At 44.8% G+C, this 23,711-nt stretch overlaps 1 protein-coding gene and 1 pseudogene across 1 annotated transcript; one reads left to right on the forward strand and one right to left on the reverse strand.

Moving 5' to 3' along the window:
- Nucleotides 1-1,219: 1,219 nt before the first annotated feature.
- LOC128574513 (density-regulated protein-like) lies at nt 1,220-2,305 on the reverse strand (annotated as a pseudogene).
- A 4,657-nt stretch (nt 2,306-6,962) lies between these two features.
- Nucleotides 6,963-8,671, forward strand: LOC128562571 (poly(A) RNA polymerase GLD2-like). Its single transcript, XM_053557643.1, has one exon. It carries the CDS (start codon nt 7,399-7,401, stop codon nt 8,491-8,493), a length of 1,095 nt encoding a protein of 364 aa, XP_053413618.1. The 5' UTR covers nt 6,963-7,398; the 3' UTR covers nt 8,494-8,671.
- Nucleotides 8,672-23,711: the final 15,040 nt, after the last annotated feature.

Consider the following 23,711-nt stretch of genomic DNA (forward strand, 5'->3'; position numbering starts at 1 on the left):
TTTTAAGAGTGAGACAGCTGGTCTTGGTCTGTTGAAAACAGGAAGGGGCTTTCTGGGGAAGGGGCTTTTCTGGGGCAATTACCTAACAATTTCCTCATACAAGGCCTGGGTGTGGGTGCCAGAGCACAATAGGCCTAGCCAAGGCCAGACTCTCTCCTGGCATTTCAGGGACTGGGCTGGGTTTGCAAAAACAAAGACACTGGGACCCGTAGGAATGGAAGCTAGAAATGGGACAAAAGCTAATGTTACTAAAAGCTTAGCACTTGTCACTGAGGCCCCATCAGAAGAATAAGGAGAAGTGGTTGAGGAAAAGGAAAAAGGAGTTTATTAATTTGCCAGCAAATGAGGATTTTCTTTCTGTCTTAAAATGTTGTTGTTGTTGTCCTAATCATAAGCAGAAATACAGAGCTTTTAAAATTATTTATTATTTATTTATTTTGTAGAGGCACCCTCAGCATATGGGGCCGGCGCCCTACTCACTGAGCCACAGGCGCCGCCCTCTTTTTTTTTTTTGAGATAGAGTCTCACTATGTCATCCTCAGTAGAGTTCTGTGGCATCACAGCTAACAGCAACCTCAAATCTTGAGTTCAAGTAATTCTCTTGCCTCAGCCTCCCAAGTAGCTGGGACTACAGGTGCCCACCACAACACCTAGCTATTTTTTTTGTTACAATTGTCATTGTTGTTTAGTAGGCCCAGGTGGAGCTCGAACCCACCAGCTTTGGTGTATGTGGCCAGCACCCTACTCCCTGAGCCATGGATGCTGAGCCACAAGACCATTTTCTTAAAATAATGTCAAAGAAGTGGCTTCCTGGGTCATACAGTGCATATAGTTTTAAGCTTTTAATATACTTTACCAAAGAATCTCCAGAACAGCTTGAACAACTACTAACAGTATGTTATTATGCCTACAAAATGGACTTAGTAATAAGGAAGCAAATTCAACCACAAATCTGTTAGATTTTCACCCATCTCAAAATTATCACACCAAAGAAGCAAGGAGACATATTACTGGTGAGGAAACCAAATTTTAAAAAATCACTCAGCTTTAGAACAGTAAAATAATCAACAGAAATACTTCCCACAGAAGGTCTACAGGGTTTTTCCAAAAAATAAAAAGTTAGAAAGAGAGAAAGATAAAAGTCAGTACCCAATGACCAAAATTTTTTATTTCACTAAATTCTCTCTCATGCAGAAGCATGACAGTCTCCCCTCTTTATTAGACTTTGGCAATAAAAAAACAAGCAGCCTTGTACAGAACAGTGAAAATGCCAAGGATGAGGGTAGTCTACAGTTTTACTGTAGGATATATATATATATATATATATTTTTTTTTTTTTTTTTTTTAAGGCCGTTCCCCCTTTGGCCATATCAACTTTCAGTTCAGGTCATTAAATACAAACACATTTTCAAAATCATTTCTTCACTTCTCCAAGATCTTCAATACTGTCATCGTCTACCTCTGGCCATTTTTCCTGAATGACATCAATTATGTCATCTGCAAAGTCTCCCTGAATTATAATTTCATACTCCCCTGTTACGGAGGCACCATAGGAAAACTTTTGAGCAAAAAATCTTTGTGCTTCTTTAAGATAAATTTCAAAAGTTGCAAGGCCACATACTCTTGTTACATATTTCTTCTTCGTTCTAGGAATTTTGGCTATAGTAACGCTCTGTGGTACAGTCTTCTTTTTTTGTTTTATTTGCCCCCTTCCACCTCTCTTTTGTTTTTTCTTCTCCTACTGTTCCTTGACCCTCACTAATTCCAGCTTCTTGTTTGGGGTAATTTTCTACAGTAAGTTTTGCAAACGCATTTGGAAAATTCTTTTTTTTTTTTTTGAGACAGAGCCTCAAGCTGTGGCCCTGGGTAGAGTGCTGTGGCATCGCAGCTCACAGCAACCTCCAATTCCTGGGCTCAAGTGATTCTCTTGCCTCCGCCTCCCACGTAGCTGGGACTACAGGCGCCCGCCACAACGCCTGGCTATTTTTTGGTTGCAGCTGTCACTGTTGTTTGGCAGGCCCGGGTTGGATTCGAACCTGCCAGCTCAGGTGTATGTGGCTGGCGCCTTAGCTACTTGAGCCACAAATGAGTGCCAAGCCTCATTTGGAAAATTCTTCTCTAACCATTGTCTACATTTAGCAATATCAGGCATGTATTCACAGTACTCTGTTGGTAATGAACAGACTCCACAGTAAAGGGCTCGAAGTGGGTAATCGGCATCTCACTTGGCACTGCTCCTTGGGTCTCCTTTGCAATCAGCCCCACTGGATTCAGAAATGTCAGCAGCCATTTCCCAAACCCAGGCAGTCGCACGGGCCTGCTGCCTCCACTCCTGCCGCTATCGCCAGCTAAGGTGACACATGCAACTCCTCGTCCCCAGCCAGAGCTGCCCGAGCACCGAGACAGAAATATTTTTAAGGCCATTCCTTCTGTAACACTAAGGACCTGCTCAGGAAACCAGAGCTGGAATTGGGGAGCTGCTGAAGAATAGACAGGAGTAGCTATGGGGCTGGACTGGTTGCTTTGTATGGAAATAACACTCACCATGTCAAGGAACACTTGGACATAGACTATACTGAGTGTTCTCAGGCTTTGGTGTTACCAGACGAAGAGAGTCTGACCATCTGTGGCTGTCAGCCAATGTGCAGAAATGAGGATGGGCTGCCAAACTTTGTCCGAAGGCCAGAAATTCTAGCGAACAGAAAGAGTAGCCTCTCCAACTGTTCTGTCTTTCCATTTCCAAAACCACAGTTTTATACATAAAAGTTAAATCCAAGAACCATATTAACTCTAATCTTAACAGCAATCGCCATAACCCATGACCCATAATAAACAATAATTGACATAACCCATGACTCACACAACAACATTCTAATTCAAAAGTTAATCTTTTGGGGCGGCGCCTGTGGCTCAGTCGGTAAGGTGCCGGCCCCATATACCGAGGGTGGCGGGTTCAAACCCGGCCCCGGCTGAAACTGCAACCAAAAAATAGCTGGGCGTTGTGGCAGGTGCCTGTAGTCCCAGCTACTCGGGAGGCTGAGGCAAGAGAATCACTTAAGCCCAGGAGTTGGAGGTTGCTGTGAGCTGTGTGATGCCATAGCACTCTACCGAGGGCTATAAAGTGAGACTCTGTCTCTACAAAAAAAAAAAAAAAAAAGTTAATCTTTTGGCTCAGCACCTGTGGCTCGAGTGGCTAAGCACCAGCCATGTACACTTGAGCTATCAAGTTCGAATCCAGCCTGGGCCTGCCAAACAACAATGACGGCTGCAACCAAAAAATAGCCAGGCTTTGTGGCGACACCTGTAGTCCCAGCTACTTGGAAGGTAGAGGCAGGAGAATCGCTTGAGCCCAGGAGTTGGAGGCTGCTGTGAGCTGTGATGTCACAGCACTCTACCCAGGGCACAGCTTGAGGCTCTGTCTCAAAAAAAACAAAACAAAAGTTAATCTCTTAAATTAATCACCATAAACTACTCAAATATACACTTTCAGGTTAAAGCTGAATTTACAAAATAATGAGAATGGAGACAGGAGGTAAAGGTCACGTAGGTTCTAAACCAACCAGACCAGCTATGTCGTCTTGACTGAGTCCATCTTATTCTCATTTCAGGCTATGTGGTGATAGTGTTAGAAAAACAATTAAAAATAAAAGCTACTGCCAACAGACAAATCCTCTCCAGAAATTACAGAAAATAACAAAAAAAAATTTTATCACTAATTATGCATTAAACTAGACCATGATAGGCATCACAGTCCACTAAAGAGATTGCAAAGACAGAAAGAAATCCCACTCTTATACAGCCAGGCGGATATAATCCATGACTTACATGTTAATTGTCTTTATCAAAGGGAAGATGAAAGCATCTCATATCTTTACAATAAGCAAGAAGTTAGAACTTAGATATAGGCACCAAGGCTGAGGTCACTGAGAGAAGAGGAAACAGGATGTCATTCTTTTTTTTGATATTTACATTTCTTTTCTTTTTTTTTTTTGTAGAGACAGAGTTTCACTTTATGGCCCTCGGTAGAGTGCCGTGGCCTCACACAGCTCACAGCAACCTCCAACTCCTGGGCTTAAGCGATTCTCTTGCCTCAGCCTCCCAAGTAGCTGGGACTACAGGCGCCCGCCACAACGCCCGGCTATTTTTTGGTTGCAGTTTGGCCGGGGCCGGGTTTGAACCCGCCACCCTCGGTACATGGGGCCGGCGCCTTACAGACTGAGCCACAGGCGCAGCCCTTGATATTTACATTTCAAAAAAAAAAAAAAATGGCTCCAAAGCTCCCAGGAGGGAAAGCATTCCTGGAATGCAAAACTTGGCATGAGCCTTATTTAGCTTTTAAAGAGATTTATATACATCTCAAAGAGACAAAGAAAGAATTTATTACATGTCTTCTAAGGGAATTGCTCTAAGAAAAAGCCCGCCACACAGCCCTGTGTATGTGTGTATGCTCTCTTTGGACACCAGAGAAATTTAAATTTTTTTTAGATTTCTGTTTATCCTTACAGTGGAGACTGTTAATTGTCAACCATAATCTCTTTTCTGCTTCTTTCATAGCAGTAGAGTTTAAGCTTGTTGCCAAATTGACAAGGGAGAGAACACATTTCCCAGCCTTTCATGTAACTGCATGTGGTTCTGTTACTCAGGCTGACTGACCATGAGCAGAAATAAATATGCAGCTTGCTCTTCTTTTGTGTGTGTGTAGAGATGTGATCTCACTGTATTTCCCAGGCTGGTCTTGAATTCCTAACTTCAAACAATCTTCCTTCCTTTGTTACCAGATGAAAAGGGTCTGGCCACTTGTCCTTATCAGTCAATACGCAGAGAAGGGGATAGGTACCCCAAACTTCATCAGAAGTCCGGAGATTCTGGAGAACAGTGAGAGTAGCTTCCCAAGACTGTTTTGTTCTTCCATATCCAAAATCACAGTTGTATACAAAAGGTTCAAAGTAAAGACTACATTAACCCTTATTTTAAATAATAAATCAGTACAAATCAATGGCAATCTATTACATTTTCAATTCAAAAGTGAATTTCCTAAATAAATCCTCCTAAAGATCACCTTAACCCTTATTTTAAATAATAATCAGCATAACTCAGTGGCCTACTACAACATTTCCAATTCAAAAGTCAATTTCCTAAATCAATCTTCTTAAACTATTGGAGGTGGGTATCTTCAGGGTGGAAGCTAAATTTACAAAACAATGACAATGAGAGACAGGGGGTGAAGTTGGGTAGGGCCTAAAACCATCAGACCAGCTGTGTTATGTCCACCTTAGCCTGACAGACTCCATCTTATTCTCACTCCATGTGCTTTCACCTTGGTCTCCCAAAGTGCTGGGACTACATGTGCCTGACCAGTAGGTAACCTTTAAATTGAGAAAGGATACCCGGGAAGGGTGAGGTCTAGGAGAACAGAGTTCTTCTCAAGGAGACCACAAGAATACATAAGCAGGATCCTCTCCATGGTGACTCAATTGTTAGATCAGGCCCAACAGAGACAAAGAGCACCCAAACACCGTGTTTATAAGAGGAAGGGCTTTATTTACCAGCCAGGAGCTTACGGCATAGAAAAACTCCAAATGGCCATGCTCCCTGACTGACTTGGTCTTTCCTTTTTTTTTTTTTTTTTTTTTAATTTTATTAAATCATAGCTGTGTACATTAATGCAATCTTAGGGTACAATGTGGTGGTTTTATATACAATTTGAAATATTTTCATCAAACAGGTTAACATAGCCTTCATGGCATTTTCTTAGTTATTCTGTGAAGACATTTGTATTCTACATGTAGTAAATTTCACATGTACCCTTGTAAGATGCACCGTAGGTGTAGTCCCACCAATCACCCAGGTCTTTCCCTTTTTATCAACAGTCAAAAAGTTCCAACCCACAGGTACCCTTCTCAATGGCCAGTTTGAATCAAGCAGGAGATGTTATTCCAGTCCCTACAGAACTATAGGATTTCATGGAACTTGGAAATTTCCAAGTTCCAGGAAGTTAAGTTTACAAATTCCCAAGAGCTGAGTCATCATGGAAAGGATCCCTCAGGTGTATCCTTGTGGTCTCCTTGAGAAAACCTGTTCTCTGACCTAGACTTTACCCTCCTCAGGTATCCTCTCTCACCTGGAACCTAGAAATTTCTACTTCTGTGAAATCCTGTAGTTCTATATGTGCTGGAACACATCTGCTTGATTCAAACTGATCAGTGAGAAAGGTACCTGTGGGTTGGAACTTGTCGACTGGAGATAAAAAGGGAAGGACCCAGTCAGAGAGCGTGGCCATTTCAAATTCTTCTATGCCATTTGCTTTTCTGGCTGGAATAAAGCCCTTCTCTTACAAACATGGTGTTTGGGTGCTCTTTCCCTCCATTGGATCTCATCTTCCTACAACAAAATTATCTCCAACCAAAAGGACAAACTGACTCCCAGGAGTTCTCTTTTTAATTCCTCCCATAAAGACACACATGTGAACATGCACGTGGATATAAATGTGTCCATGACCCAGATTTGACCATGCAGATAAAGACATCCCATCTGGAGAGATGAGATAACAAGATGGAAGGAATCTGGGTTCCTGCATGACTCTGTGAGGTGTCCCACCAACATGGTCTACTCTTTGTGGGATGATTATGTGAGAGAAGAATAAGTTTTGTCTTCAAGACATTGCATTTGGGAAACTTCTTGGCTCAAAATGAAATCGGTCATTACTCTAAATAACCCAAGATACTAATATCAATATACACATTCATATTATATATTAATATATAGTAAGATATTAACATCCCGTATCGTCATACATATCTCCCCATGTGTGTGTACCTTACCTATCTAGTTACAGCACTAGTTCATAAAACAAAAATATTTTAACACCCAAAAGTAGGTAACAAGACTATCTCAGAAACAAAAAGTGTCAATTTAGATTAAAAAACAAAATTTCAAACAATTTAGGCTTGCTCCCGGAGGAAGATTGTCTTGGGACTCCTGCATGGTGTTTCAAAGGGTGGTGAAGAACTAAGGTAGAAGAATACATGTTCACTTTCAGTGAACACGAGCATGTTCCCAAACTCAATATTGGGTCGCCCACCCTTCTCTCCAAACCATCAACAACATAATAACTTCTTCACCTTGTCACCAGCTCTTTATTCACACCAGCAGCTTATAGATGCACAGTTCAACTTTCAGAATGCAGATTTGTCTAGAGCTGTGTCATTACAGCAGCTGACATATGGAAATGTCAGTCCAATACAGATCTCAACTTCTCCATTATTTCGAGGAAGGAAGAGATTAAGCGATGAAAAAAATCTTCCTCTTGATCGTAAACGTCAACGTTTCCATTCACCCCACCAAGAACCAACTGTAGTTAACCAGATAGTGCCTTTATCAGGTGAATGAAGATACTCAATGCCGCCATTGTTTCACACGCACTATGTACCAGATGTCATCAGATGTGCTCCGCCTTTTCGAGAAATAGCATTTTTAGAACCTAGAGAACTCACACTGCCTGATGCCAAAGATAAGCTGAGTCAGCAGATACTGGAGTTATTTGAAACTTGTCAGCAGCAAGTAAGTGATTTAAAGAAGAAAGAACTCTGTCGAACACAGCTACAAAGAGAAATCCAGCTGTTATTTCCCCAAAGCAGACTTTTTTTGGTTGGATCCTCTTTAAATGGATTTGGTACCCGGAGCAGTGATGGTGATTTATGCCTTGTTGTTAAGGAAGAACCAGTAAATCAGAAGACTGAAGCATGGCATATACTCACCTTAGTCCATAAACATTTCTGTACTAGACTTTCTGGCTACATTGAGAGACCTCAACTGATTCGAGCAAAAGTGCCAATTGTGAAGTTCAGGGATAAAGTCAGTTGTGTGGAGTTTGACTTGAATGTAAACAATATTGCTGGAATAAGAAACACATTCCTTCTCAGAACTTATGCATACCTTGAAAATCGAGTTCGTCCATTAGTACTGGTGATTAAGAAGTGGGCAAGTCACCATCAGATAAATGATGCCAGTCGTGGTACTCTAAACAGCAATAGTCTTGTATTGATGGTTTTGCACTATTTACAAACCCTACCTGAACCCATCCTTCCATCCCTCCAAAAAATGTACCCAGAGTCTTTTAGTCCTGCTATACAGCTGCACCTTGTACATCAAGCTCCATGTAATGTTCCTCCTTACCTCTCAAAGAATGAATCAAATCTTGGGGACCTCTTACTGGGCTTTCTTAAATATTATGCTACAGAATTTGACTGGACTAGTCAAATGATTTCAGTTCGTGAAGCCAAAGCCATTCCGAGGCCTGATGGTATTGAATGGAGAAATAAATACATCTGTGTAGAAGAACCGTTTGATGGGACAAATACAGCTAGAGCTGTGCATGAAAAGCAGAAGTTTGACATGATCAAGGATCAATTTTTAAAGTCATGGCCCAGATTGAAAAACAAACTGGATTTGAACAGCATACTACCTTTAAGAGCTGCTATCGTGAAAAGATAACTGGCCTCTATTTCTTAATATTCTTCCAAGAAATAAAGAACAATAGTTACATTATAATGCATTTTGTTTACCTCCATCATGGTTTCTTTTTAATTATTCTTGTTTTCATGTTTTATTTTTAAAAAGACATAAAGATTGCATATTTTGTTATGATATTTCCTAATAAAACCCTTTGATTTAAAAAAAAAAAAATTTAGTTTAGGGCGGCGCCTGTGGCTCAGTCGTAAGGCGCCGGCCCCATATACCGAGGGTGGCGGGTTCAAACCCAGCCCCGGCTGAACTACAACCAAAAAATAGCCGGGCGTTGTGGCGGGCGCCTGTAGTCCCAGCTGCCTGGGAGGCTGAGGCAAGAGAATCACTTAAGCCCAGGAGTTGGAGGTTGCTGTGAACTGTGTGATGCCATGGCACTCTACCAAAGGCCATAAAGTGAGAATCTGTCTCTACAAAAAAAAAAAAAAATTTAGTTTAAGATCTAATTGGCTTTTATTAGCAATTCTTAAATTATACAGAGTCACATTTGCAAATTGAAGGAGCTCTGTCGGGGAAGACAGAACAGTTGGTTTTTTGTTGTTGTTGTTGTTGTTGTTTTAATAGCTTGAGCAGGAACAAAGAAACAGAATAATTTTAAAAAGCAGGCTATTAACATCACATTACTTCAGGTTACTTTCCTTGCAAAAGTTAAAGCAGCAGAAATTTCTGTATCATGCCAGCTCAGGTTAATTAGGCCCTTTTTGATGGTTGTATGAATAAGACACATCAGGAGGCCTGTTAGGGGATTTTCCAGCTTCCTTAAAGTTTTAGTTGGCACCAAACTTAGCACAAGTGATTCCACTTTGATTTGGTCTGTTTGTGTTACTGAAAGCTTGGCACTTGTCCCTGATTGCTACATCAGAAGAATGAAGACAAGTGGTTTGAAGAGAAGGAAAGGAAGATTTATTAATTTACTGGCAAATGAAGAGGAGGGAGACTCCTATCTTAAAATGCCATTTTCCTGGCTGGGTGTGGTGGCTCATGCCTATACACCTAGAAATTTGGGAGGCTGAGGTGAGTGGATCACCTGAGCTCAGGAGTTTGGGTCTAGACCCTACCTTTACTAAAAATAGAAAAATTAGCCAGGTATTGTGGCAGGTACCTGCCAGCTACTTTGGAGGCTGAGGCAGCAGGATCTCTTGAGCCCAAGAGTTTGAAGATGCTGTGAGCTTAGGCTGAAGCCATGGCATTCCATCCTGGGCAACAGTAAAACTCTGTTTAAAAAAAGAAAAAAAAAAGCCCCTGTCTTATCTATAAGCAAGAAGGTTTTCAGTTTGTGGGTATTATTGTTTAACCACAGTTGATGGTTATGATCAAATCCATCTTTGAAGAACAATCTCAATTTCTTCCAGAAACTGTCAGTTACAGTTAAGTCATCTCCTCTGGTACAAAGAACAAAGGACAGGGCGGCGCCTGTACTCAGTGAGTAGGGCCCTGGCCCCATATACCAAGGGTGGTGGGTTCAAACCCAGCCCCAGCCAAACTACAACAACAAAAAAATAGCCCGGTGTTGTGGTAGGCGCCTGTCGTCCCAGCTAGTCGGGAGGCTGAGGCAAGACAATCGCCTAAGTCCAAGAGCTGGGGGTTGCTGTGAGCTATGATGTCACAGCACTCTACCAAAAACAACGACAACAAAGGACATGCTCCTGCCCTTCCTGACCACAGGCCTGGGGCAAGGATACAGGTTTTTTTTTTTTTGTAGAGACAGAGTCTCACTTTATTGCCCTCGGTAGAGTGCCAGGGCATCACACAGCTCACAGCAACCTCCAACTCCTGGGCTGAAGCGATTCTCTTGCCTCAGCCTCCCGAGTAGCTGAGACTACAGGCGCCCGCCACAACGCCCGGCTATTTTTTGGTTGCAGTTCAGCCGGGGCCGGGTTTGAACCCGCCACCCTCGGTATATGGGGCCGGCGCCTTACTGACTGAGCCACAGGCGCCGCCCAGGATACAGGTTTTAATTCCCTCCAAAGTAAGGGAGATTTTAAAGAAACAGCTCCTAAAACATTTCTTATCCTTTTCTAGGCTGTTCCCTCTGTTACATTGGGGTCTACTCAAGTGTTTTAGTTTAAAACAGTGGCCTCCTATTTAACAAAATCAATGAAAACTCAACACGTGCCCTTATTTTTCTCATTGTATGGCTGGCTGATAAATGATCTATTGTGAACCACATTCAGAATCTTCATTGTTCTTTAGAAATCAGTGCTCTTCATTATGAGAATATATTATCTATTTTCATAATACATATAAGGGCACACAATATGCAGCAGAGAATAGCTTATCTGAAACAACCACAATAAAAGCCTTTTGGGGAGGGGCAAGGAAAAATATTCTTCATTCATTCACTGGGAAATCATGACTAGAATAGACCTGTTCTGTGTCAAGAACTACGCTCCTATGGGTGACACCCATGGCTCAAGGAGTAGGGCGCTGGCCCCATATACCGGAGGTGGCGGGTTCAAACCTGGCCCTGGCCAAAAACTGCAAAAAAAAAAAAAAAAAAGAAAGAAAAGAAAAAAGAACTATGCTTCTAAAGGAAATCAGAATATTTTACACCTCTCGGGCGGCGCCTGTGGCTCAGTCGGTAAGGCGCCGGCCCCATATACCGAGGGTGGCAGGTTCAAACCTGGCCCCGGCCAAACTGCAACCAAAAAAATAGCTGGGCGTTGTGGCGGGCACCTGCGGTCCCAGCTACTCAGGAGGCTGAGGCAGGAGAATCGCTTTAGCCCAGGAGTTGGAGGTTGCTGTGAGCTGTGTGAGGCCACGGCACTCTACCAAGGGCCATAAAGTGAGACTGTCTCTACAAAAAAAAAAAAAAAAAAGAATATTTTACACCTCTCCACAATATATTTCTTTGACATATTTGAGATGGCTGCCACAGGTCAAACAGACAGAAGTAATGTTGCTAAGCTGTCTTTTGGGGGGAGAAATTTGCATCTTTAGAGAATCTCCATTAACACAGCCGGGTCTTTCTTTATTGATCTTGGAAGGATCAGCTGATAGTCTGACACCTTTAAAAGTCTGAAAAAAAACAATTACCACCTATTGTCTCTGGGGGTTGCTACTTATAAAGTTTAATTTACATAAAAAACCACTTTTGCTAGCCAAACCTCTTCCTTCCTCCCTCCCATAACCCACTTTGCCACTAAATCCTGTTTTGCAACAACCCTGAGCCCACATTCTTTATAAACTTCACTGGGAATTACCTTCCAAAGCCTCTCTGTATACAAACTAAATAAATTTGCATGCACTTTTATTCTGTTAATCAATCTGCCCCATGTCAATGATTTTTCAGCAAACCTTTTGGAGGTCAAGAGCCTTTCTCTCTATACTCCTTATTGGGATTACAGAGAAAAGAATGGGGTAATTTTTACCTTCAGTGAGTTCACATTCTTGTTATTCATAATACAGTGTAATAAGTACCCAAAGAAATAGTGGCATAGGCTTTAATATAACATTTCAGAAATATCTGATTCAGCTTGGAGAAAAGGGAAGTCTAAGAGGTAAGACTTGGATTCTGAAGGCAGTGGGCAAGGTTGGGGTGGGACAGGAGGGGAAGGCAGAAAAACTTCAATAGAGTAGAGATACGGGGCAGTCAGAAGGAGCCACCTAGATCTTATATGTAGGAATGATGATCTCTACTGGGAACTCATAAATATTATTTATGGCATGCTAATGTTCAAATTATCATGATTTTTGAAAAATTAGTTTATCACATAAAAGAAAAATAAAAAGGAAAAGGAGCTATGAGTTTTTTTTCCCCTTCTGCTATGCATTCAGATTATTGTTAAATTGCACACATTCAAATAAAATAAGCCCAAAAGAACCTGAGCATTGTCTCCTACAATCAAGGCATAATGTGCAAAATGATTTGTCCTTAGCAGAAAGTCAATTATCTCCCAAGCACAAAAGACATGGTGAACTAAATGAGCTCAACAAAAGGGTCTCAAGGAAATGGGAAATTTTTTCATGATTTATTTTACAGATGGTGAAGGTCACTTCAGAAAGCCAAACATTTAAAATTCGTTTTTAAAGAATCTTGTCTTGAGAGTCACAAAGTACATCTTCAAATAAAGGTTTCTTCCCAAAGAAATCACATTCAACCAAATTACATATTCACACTCAAGTGAGTCTTGCTGGATTGTAGGACATCAGATGAATAAATAAATATTAGTCTAAATAATTTATGGTTAGAACCTAATACCAAGGGAGAAAGACAGGGGGATTTTGAGGCAAAACTTATTAGGAATCTGTAGCACCAATTCTCTCTTTGACTATGGTCTGACCATTGTCTTCAGCCTCTGCTGTCACCTCCACATCACTTTTCCTAAATGGACGGCTCTTGACTGTAGTGAGAGAGGATACCCGGAAAAAGTAAGGTTTAAGAGAACAGAGGTCTTCTCAAGGAGGGTCCAAGGACATAGCTATGAAGTCCTCCCCAGGGTTACTCAGCTCTTAGGAATTTATAGAACCTTAACTTCCTGGGACCTAGAAACTAAAGCTTGCTTTTGCTTCTGCTTCTGTAAAAGCCCATAGTTATGGAAAAGCCAGAACTTTCTTCTCCAGCTTGATTCAAACTGACCAATAAGAAAGGTACCTGTGGCTAGGTGCCTGCAGCTCAGCGGTTAGGGTGCCAGCCACATACACTGAGGCAGGAGGGTTCAAACCCAGCCTGGGCCTGGTAAACAACAATAACAACTACAACAAAAAAATAGCTGGGCATTGTGATGGATGCCTATAGCTACTCGGGAAGCTGAGGCTGAAGGAAAGTACTACCAAATCCAAAAGGGGGGGGCAGCCATGTAGCAGCACCTCTCGCCCCCTACCATAAGAATGTGACCTTTTGTAACTGTTCTAGGAAATAGCCCCGAGCTGAAGCAGATAACCGGTAACCAGTTCTGAGAAAAGAGCTAAGCAAATGTTTAACTTCTGATCTTGTCTTAAGACAGATGAGTAATGAACCAGAGTTCTTCTTATCTGGAAAGCCCCTGCTATGTCTGCTACCCTTCCCTACTTTGTGGTTTTTGCCTTTATAAGCTTGTAAAACCTGCTGTTCGGGGCTTGACTCCTCTGCTCCTGAGAGAGTTACGAGTTAAGCCCCAGCATGCTGGAATAAAATCCTCTTGCTGATTGCATCAAGTGCCGTCTCTTGCGGTTGATTGGGGTCGTCGTCGTTCAGGACAGAGTGGGGGGTACTGTCCCAAGTCTTTAATTTGGGGGCTCGTCCGGGATTTGATGACCACCCCTCACCTCCAGAGTCGACCTTGGAAGTAAGAAAGGGGTACCCCGAAAACTGTCTGCTCTGTGTTTTCAGTCCTTTGTTCTGGTCTGTGTTTTCAGTCCTTTGTTTGACTTTGAGTGTGCGCTTTCGATTTCGCAGCCGTTCGGCACCTCGTGAGAGTGGATGGACAGTGGTCAGTAGACGTGCCTAGAGGACCACAGGCTGAAATCCTGGGGGATGCCCCAGGAATTGAGGAGAACCAGGGACGCCTGGTTGTCTCCTGCTGTAAGGGCGCTGATCGAGTCTGGTTGTTCGATCAAAAATTACGGGAAACATGCCCGTCTGATTCTGTTGTAGACTTGTGAGGGACCAAGTGTGGTAGGTAGGTCCTTGTATCTGTAATATTTCTGTTATTCCTGTTTTTTGTGTTTCTGACATATCTACTGACGATGGGACAGACTGTGATGACCCCTCTGAGTTTAACTCTAGATCATTGGACTGAAGTGAAGAGAAGAGGTCATGACCTGTCAGTTGAGGTTAAAAAAGGCCCATGGCAGACTTTCTGCTCCTCGGAGTGGCCCACTTTTAACGTCGGCTGGCCCTCAGGAGGAACCTTTGACTTATCTCTTATTTTTGCTATCAAAGAGATTGTTTTTCAGAGAGGACCGGGAGCCCATCCGGATCAACAACCTTACATTATAGTCTGGCAGGACCTGGCGCAGAATCCGCCCCCCTGGGTTCGGCCGTGGACTGCCACATCCAGGCCCCCGTCTAATCCTCGGGTGCTCGCTGTCCAATCTTCTGGTTCCAGAAAAGGGGGCGACAGCTCGGACCCCCCTAAGAAGATCTACCCGGAAATTCAGGCTGATCATCTTCTCCTCGACCCTCCACCCCCTCCTCCCCCATACCCTCCCACCTTGGCTCCTGTCGGGGGGCAGGGAGGACCAGCATCGCCATATCCAGCGATTGCCCCCTCTGCACCCCCGGGGGAACCTTCACTGGGGCCCACACAAGGTACCAGGAGTCACCACCGGGGAGGAATGTCTCCCGACACTACTGTTGCCCTGCCCCTGAGGGCATACGGCCCCCCGCCGGTGGCAACAGATGAGGGACCACCTCCTCTCCAGCCCTTCCAGTACTGGCCATTTTCTTCCGCAGATCTATATAACTGGAAAACTAATCACCCTCCTTTTTCAGAAGACCCCCAATGCCTGACTGGGCTGGTAGAGTCCCTGATGTTCTCTCATCAGCCCACATGGGATGACTGCCAGCAACTCATACAGACTCTCTTCACTACTGAAGAGAGGGAGAGGATTTTACTAGAAGCTAGGAAGAATGTACTCGGGGTGGACGGGCGTCCTACCCAGCTCCCCAACATCATCGAGGCTGCCTTTCCCCTCTCCAGACCAGACTGGGACTTCAACACGGCAGAAGGTAGGGAGCAACTGACAGTCTATCGCCAGGCTCTAGTGGCTGGCCTCTGTGGGGCGGCAAGACGCCCCACTAATTTAGCTAAGGTAAGAGAAGTAATACAGGGGGCCATGGAACCCCCATCAGTGTTTCTTGAGCGTCTAATGGAAGCTTTTAGGCGCTACACCCCATTTGACCCTGCCTCTGAAGGACAGAGGGCTTCCGTGGCTATGACTTTCATAGGGCAGTCAGCTATAGACATTAAAAGAAAGCTGCAGAGGATTGAAGGATTGCAGGACTATACCTTGCAGGATTTAGTTAAGGAAGCTGAGAAAGTATACCATAAAAGAGAAACTGAGGAAGAAAAAGAGCAGAGAAAGGAGAAAGAGAGAGAGGAAAGGGAAAATAAGAGAGACCGAAGACAGGAGAAAAACTTAACACAGATTTTGGCTGCAGTAGTAGGGGAGAAGAGCCAGGAATAGACCCAAGGTAGAACTAAGAAGTCAGGTAGCCTGGGCAACCGCGTCCCGTTAGATAAGGATCAATGTGCCTACTGTAAGGAGAAGGGGCACTGGGCCAGGGAATGTCCTAAAAAAAGGAAGAAAGAACTCTCCAAGAAAGTACTGGCCTTAGAGGAAGAAGAAGATTAGCGGGGACGGAGCTCAGAACCCCTCCCCAAGCCTAGGGTAATACTTAAGGTGGAGGGGAAGCCAGTTGAGTTCCTAGTAGACACCGGAGCTCAACACTCAGTCCTACTTGAACCATCAGGACCTGTCTCCAAGAAAAAATCTTGGGTTGTAGGGGCCACAGGGCATCAGCAGTACTCATGGACTACCCGAAGATCAGTAGATCTGGGAGTGGGACGGGTAACCCACTCGTTCTTAATTATCCCTGAGTGCCCCGCACCCCTCCTCGGGAGAGATTTACTCACCAAATGGAAGCCCAAATCACTTTCATTCCTGATGGCCCAGAGGTAACCCAGAATAAGAGAGTAACAGCCCTGACCATGCATTTGGAGGATGAACATAGACTCTTTGAAAAGCAGCAAGAGAAAGGGACTAGTCTCGTACATGACTGGCTAGAAAAATATCCCGGGGCATGGGCCGAAACTGCCGGAATGGGACTGGCCGCAGAAAGGCCGCCTATAGTCATAGAACTCAAAGCTACTTCCACTCCTGTGGCAGTGCGCCAGTATCCTATGACTAGGGAAGCTCGGGAAGGGATTAGGCCTCACATTCAGCATCTCCTACAGCTGGGCATACTAGTAAAGTGCCAGTCACCATGGAACATGCCCTTATTACCCGTCAAGAAACCCGGCACAGGAGACTATCGCCCTGTGCAGGACTTGAGAGAAATAAACAAGCGGGCGCAAGACATCCACCCCACTGTGCCTAACCCTTATAATCTGTTAAGCTCTCTCTCTCTGGACCATATCTGGTACACCGTCCTGTATTTGAAGGATGCCTTCTTCTGCCTCCGACTGCACTCCTCTAGCCAGAACATCTTCCCATTTGAATGGAGAGACCCGGACTCTGGAACGACGGGGCAATTGACATGGACCCGACTTCCACAGGGGTTCAAGAACTCCCCAACCATCTTGATGAAGCCCTCCACCAAGACCTAGCTCACTTTCGCACCAGCCACCCTCAGGTAATGCTCCTACAATATGTAGATGACTTACTACTAGCTGGAACGACTAAGCGAGCGGCTCAAGGGCTCAACATCCTACCGCTATATGAAAACACTTTAAGGCCTAGCCTTAAAGAAATAGCACCCCCCCTTATCAAAAACTTTAAATACTCGGAATGGGATCTCAAGAGGATGGACAGATTAGGCCTCCACCTAGAATCCCCAGAGGGGATCCGAAAAACCCCGGAAGGGAAAAACACCCTCCCTGAGGAGCAGGCAATCACCTTTCTCAGACAACTTCATAAGTTAACCCATCTGGGCCCCAAGCATCTGAAAACCATTGTTCAATCCTCTCCATACTATATTATAGAATTAAGTAAGCTCGTTGATGCAGCTGTAAGAGTGCAGACCTTGCCAATTAGTAAACACCCAGCCTAGCACACTACCTCAGGGAAAACAACTCCGAGGGGATCACCCTGGAAGCTACTGGGAAACATATTTTACTGAGATTAAGCCGGCTAAGTACGGATACAAGTACTTGCTAGTGTTCATAGACACTTTCTCAGGATGGGTTGAAGCTTTTCCTACAAAGAGGGAGACTGCTCAAGTTGTGGCCAAAATAATATTAGAAGAAATTTTTCCAAGATTTGGGCTACCCAAAGTAATTGGATCCGACAACGGTCCCGCTTTCGTTGCCCAGGTTAGTCAGGGTTTGGCCAAAATCCTGGGGCTTGAATGGAAATTACATTTTGCTTATCGGCCCCAGAGCTCAGGGCAGGTAGAGAGGATGAATAGAACCCTAAAAGAGGCCATGACTAAATTATCCTTAGAGACTGGCATTACTGACTGGACAGTCCTCCTTCCCTTTGCCCTGTTCCGTGTGCGCAACACCCCTAGTGCTCTCAAGCTGACCCCCTTTGAAATCCTATATGGAGCTTACCCCCCGCTCGTTGCCATGCAGCACCTCCCTTCCCCAGAATCTTACTCCTCTTAGTCTCTATACACCAGATTAAAAGCCCTTGAAACTGTGCAAAAAGAAGTGTGGAGCCGGCTGATCGAAGCCTACAAGCCCAGAGATCTGCAAATACCTCACCAGTTCCAGGTTGGAGATTCGGTGTACATCTGGCGCCACCGGACAGCCAACCTTGAACCACAGTGGAAAGGACCATACCTAGTACTGCTCACAACCCCGACCACAGTAAAAGTTGATGGCATCGCAGCCTGGATCCACGCGTCTCATGTCAAACCAGCACCACTGCCAGACTCCGGGTGGAAAGTGGAAAAGACGGACAATCCCCTCAAGCTCCGCATCCGTCGCAGTAGCCCTGTTCCTGCTGATACAACTCCTGGTGATAAGTAGCTCCGGTCCCAATCCCCATGCCCCCCAGAGGTTAACCTGGCAGGTTCTCTCTCAGACTGGTGATGTAGTATGGAGTACTACAAAAGAGGACCCTCCTTGGACCTAGTGGCCGTCCCTCACCCCAGATATTTGCGCCTTAATAGCAGGGCTAAATAATTGGGATATCTCCGATGAGACCTTTGAAGAGGTTCCATTGAGCCTTGATCATCATTTGGTAAAATGCTCGCTTACCCAAGGCTCCACATCCCAAGGCCAGTACATTGCAGACGCCCCTGGCTGTGGCAACTTGCCTGCCCAGCGCCGGATGCGACAAACGGAGTTCTATATCTGTCCCCAGGACAGGAGAACGAGAAGCCAGGCCAACAGATGCGGGGGGATAGAAAATTTCTATTGTAAGCAATGGGGATGTGAAATGACTGGGCAGGCCTCCTGGCACCCCATCTCCTCTTGGGACTTAATAACCGTAAAGAGAAGCAGTACCAGGACAGGGTCAAACCCCCTAAATATTTCCTTCACGGAGAGAGGGAAACAAGCCTGAGATTGGATAAAAGGAAGAACATGGGGATTCCGTTTCTATATGTCAGGGTGGGATAAAGGATTTACCTTCTTTATCAAATTAAAAATAGAAACCCCCGTCGCTGTCCAGATAGGACCCAACATCGTACTCTCAGGACAGCAGCCGCCAGCCAGGCCGCCTTTTTCCCCCCGTATGCCCCAGACCCCAGGGAGCATCCCAGGGAGCACCCAATTAACTGGGGCCAGCACAGCCCCATTGCCTGCGGAACTGTCTCCCCAGGTAACATCCCCGGAGACTCCAAGCACCGGGCAGAGACTCCTTAACTTAATACAGGGGGTTTTCAATGTCCTCAATACTTCCAATCTTAATCTTACTGAATCTTGCTGGTTGTGCCTAGCCTCAGGCCCGCCCTATTATGAAGGAATCACCTTCTCAGGTATCTTCCAAATACCACTTCCCATAATTTCTGTGACTGGGGGTCCAAGATCACCCTTACAGCAGTCTCTGGATGAGGCACTTGCCTAGGCACGATCCCCGAAAATCACCAGCATCTGTGTAATCAGACCATAAAAAGCCCGTCAACCACTACCAATTATTATCTAGTGCCCCCTAAAGGAGGATGGTGGGCTTGCAGCACTGGGCTAACCCCGTGCATTTCCTCATCAGTGTTTAACTCCACTACAGACTACTGTATCCTCATACAGTTAATACCTAGAGTTATCTACCACGAGGCAAGTTCCTTCGAGGCAGAATTCGATCTCAGACCCTGTAGACAGAAGAGGGAACCAGTCTCTATTACCCTAGCTGTCCTGATGGGTATGGGGGTTGCAGCCAGAGTAGGTACAGGAATGGCTGTTCTTGTCCAGACCCCACAGTATCTCGAAGAACTGCGAGCAGCCGTAGATGAGGACCTAAAAGCCATAGAACAATCAATCACAAAACTAGAAGAGTCACTGTCCTCCTTATCTGAAGTAGTATTGCAGAATAGGCGGGGACTCGATCTCCTGTTCCTAAAAGATGGAGGGTTATGCGCTGCACTGAGAGAAGAATGCTGTTTCTATATAGATCACTCTGGCATGGTAAAAGACTCCATGTCTAAACTCAGGGAGAGACTGGGAAAAAGGCAACGAGACCGGGAGGCCCATCAAGGATGGTTTGAAAGTTGATACAACCAGTCCCCTTGGTTCACCACTCTCGTTTCCAGTTTAATAGATCCCCTTATTATACTGCTTCTAATTCTTACCTTTGGGCCCTGCATTTTCAACCGTATAGTCACCTTCGTCCGGGAGAGAGTGAGTGCTGTACAAGTATTAATGCTCAGGCAGCATTACCAGTCTCTCCGTCGGGACAATAGCCATGAGAATGAATACATAGAGCCAGAAGTTCCATGATTAAAACTTCCCAAAAAACAAATGGGGGAATGAAGGAAAGTACTACCAAATCCAAAAAGGGGGGGGCAGCCATGTAGCAGCACCTCTCGCCCCCTACCATAAGAATGTGACCTTTTGTAACTGTTCCAGGAAATAGCCCCGAGCTGAAGCAGATAACCGGTAACCGGTTCTGAGAAAAGAGCTAAGCAAATGTTTAACTTCTGATCTTATCTTAAGACAGATGAGTAATGAACCAGAGTTCTTCTTATCTGGAAAGCCCCTGCTATGTCTGCTACCCCTCCCTACTTTGTGGTTTTTGCCTTTATAAGCTTGTAAAACCTGCTGTTCGGGGCTTGACTCCTCTGCTCCTGAGAGAGTTACGAGTTAAGCCCCAGCATGCTGGAATAAAATCCTCTTGCTGATTGCATCAAGTGCCGTCTCTTGTGGTTGATTGGGGTCGTCGTCGTTCAGGACAGAGTGGGGGGTCCTGTCCCAAGTCTTTCAAGGCAAGAGGATCACTTGAGCCCAAGAGTTTGAGGTTGCTGTGAGCTGTGACACCATGGCACTCTACTGAAGGCAACATAATGAGACTCTCTTAAAAAGAGAGAGAGAGAGAAAGAAAGAAAGATACCCATGGGCCGGAACTTTTTGACTAGGGATAAAAAGGAGAAGACTGAGCCAGTCAGTGAGCACGGCCATTTTTGGACTTTTGTTTGCCATCACTCTGCTGGCTAGAATAAAGCCCTTCCTCTTTTAAACACAGTGTTTGGGTGCTCTTTCTCTCCACTGGGCCTCATCTTCCTGTGAAAGCTGGGATCACAGGCCTGAGATACAAGGCAACACCTGGCTTTTCCCTGGGGGGTTAGCTTCTGTGCATCCATCTAAGGGACCAGGGGGTATCTAAAGATGCTAGGCAGCCACACAATGTGACCAATGTACATCTTGTAAGTTTAGCTGGTGACCAAAAAGTCACAAAACTGTTTATGCAGGTGGGACCTAGAATATTTCTTGAACCAATGAGTAAAAAAAGAAATAATTATAATGTCAATTTTCCTCCAGCTGGCTAACTAAATACCTATTCCTCCAGAGAAGGTATAGAAAGTTTAAAGGAGCATAAGAAAATCCTCGAGATCTCAACAACAACAAACAAACAAAAACATCCATTGTTACTGAGATGGGGAACTAGTAGGCTTTATTCCATAAGAAGTCATAAGATCAGAACCAAGATCTCTAATAAAACAGGAGGCCAACCAAAATGGAGAAGCCAACCAAAATTAGCTAGAACCAAGATGGCCACAAAAAATGACCTCAGGTTACCCTCCCTACTCGCTCTATGCTAGTCATTATGTATTATCATTCTAAAAGAAACTCCCAGTAGCTCACACCTGTAATCCTAGCACTCTGGAAGACCTAGCCAAGGGAGGGCTGGTTGATTGCTTGAGTTCAGAAGTTTGAGACCAGCCTGAGCAAGAGCAAGACCCTCCTTCCCCATCTCTACTAAAAATAGAAAAACTAGTGTGGTGTTGTCGCAGGAACCTATAGTCCCAGCTATTCAGGAGGCTGAGGCAAGAGGATCCCTTGAGCTCAAGAGTTTGAATTTGCTGTGAGTTATGACACCACAGCATTCAACCCCAGGTTGAGAGAATAAGACTGTGTCTCAAAAAAAAAGAATACATAAAAAATAAATAAAAGAGGCTCAGCACCTGTAGCCTGTCGCACAGTGGTTACACTGCCAGCCACATGCACTGAGGTTAGTGGGTTTGAACCCAGGCCGACTGCTAAACAAATGATGAAAACTGCAACAAAAAGAAATAGCTGGGTGTTGTGGCAGGTGCCTGTAGTCCCAGCTACTTGGGAGGCTGAGGCAAAAGAATCACTTAAACCCAAGAGTTTGAGGTTGCGGTGAGCTGTGATGCCACGGCACTCTACCGAGGGTGACAAAGTGAGACTCTATCTCAAAAATAAATAAATAAATAAAAGAAACTTCCACCAGCACCATGACAGTTTACAATTGCCACAGCAACTCTCAGAAGTTACCCTACATGGTTCAAAAAGGGGAGGAACACTTGGTTCCAGAAACTCCCTACCCTTTTCCTACAAATCTTATAAATAATGCTCCCTTCACTTAATGTAAAATGAAATAGAAGATGCAAAATAAGACCCCGAAACACATTCAAATTTTTGTCTGTTTGTTTGTTTGTTTTCTGCGATTTTGGCCAGGGCTCGGCTTGAGCCCACCACCTCCAGCATATAGGGCCAGTGCCTTATTCCTTAAGCCACAGGCACCACCCTCATTTGTGTGTTTTGACACAGAGTCTTACTCTGTTGCTCTGAGTAGAGTGCTGTGAGTACGATAGCATCAGCCTAGCTCATAGCCACCTACAACTCTGGGCTCAAGCAATCCTTTTGCCTTTGCCTCTCGAGTACCTGGGACTACAGGCACCCACCACAATGCTAGTGTTTCTGCTTTTAGTAGAGATGGGGTCTCTCTCTGGCTCAGGCTGGTCTCTAACTCATAAGCTCAAGCAATCCACCTGCCTCGGTCTTCCAGAGTGCTAGGTTTACAGGCATGAGTCATCATGCCTGGCCTAGAATCTTGCTTTTTAAGGCTGAATAATATTCTACTACATGTATACACGACAGTCTGTGTATTCGCATGGGCATGTGGGTTACTTGCACCTTGTTGCTGTTGTAAATAGTGCAGCTGTGAATGAGGATGTGCAAGTAGAGAAAGCTCTTTTAAAGGGCATGGAAGGAGGGTGTGCTGTGCCTGCCAGCATCCCGGCCTTCCAGCCCTCATGCACATCTGAGTCTACAAACAAGTGGCAAACACCACCCCAAGGGTCCACCTCTGACACCTGCTGTGGCTGTGCTGGACTGTGCCATGGGCAATCAGCCTCACAGTGTCACAACTGCATCATACACCTTCTGCCCTGGTCTTTGTCACCTAGTGCTGTGGGAACTGGCTTGGTCCGGAAGTGTGAGAGAGTGAATGCCTCTAAGACAGCCCTCCACCAGTGGGGTCTAGCTGGTGGATAATGCCCTGGCTGCCCATCTTTCCAATGGACAATTCTGTTTTGTTTTGTTTTGTTTTTTCAGATTTTGGCAGGGGCTGGGTTTGAACCCCCACCTCCGGCATATGGGGCCATCGTCCTACTCCTTTGAGCCACAGGCGCCAGCCAATGGACAATTCTGGAAGGCTTTCAGCTTATCAGATGTCCCAGGAGAATGGAGGGACCTTGATAGGGGACTCGGATGTTGGTGCTCCCTCCTTCCCCATCTTGCTTTCTCTATTCCCCACCCCCCCCACCACCCCCCACCCCCGGTAGCTGGGATCACCTCCAAATAGAATGCTTGCTCCCAAGTCCTTGCCTCAGGCTTTGTTTTCAGAGGGACCTGAACAAGCACAAAGGTTTCTGAGCACATGGTTTACAGGTTTTCTCTCTGCACCTGGTCTGTGAAACTAAAAAGACCACAAGATCCTGTAAGAGAAGAAGCAGAAAGACTCCAGAGAGGTATCATCTGAGCCTGCTCCCTCTGAGTTAATTAGGAGGGGACTTCATTCTATTAGTGCTCTTTCTTGTATATTGTGGTTCTTAAAGCACACACAGTTCCTGGATCAGACCAGCAACATCAGCATCCCCAGAAGCATTTTAGAAATATAAATATTCAGATCTTAGCACC

This window comes from Nycticebus coucang, chromosome 2 (assembly GCF_027406575.1).
Source record: "Nycticebus coucang isolate mNycCou1 chromosome 2, mNycCou1.pri, whole genome shotgun sequence".
NCBI classification, from domain to species: domain Eukaryota; kingdom Metazoa; phylum Chordata; class Mammalia; order Primates; family Lorisidae; genus Nycticebus; species Nycticebus coucang.

Bases quoted from the DNA above. Each gene is read 5' to 3' on its own strand.
- LOC128562571 (XM_053557643.1), top strand. From the start codon at position 7,399: ATGCCGCCATTGTTTCACACGCACTATGTACCAGATGTCATCAGATGT.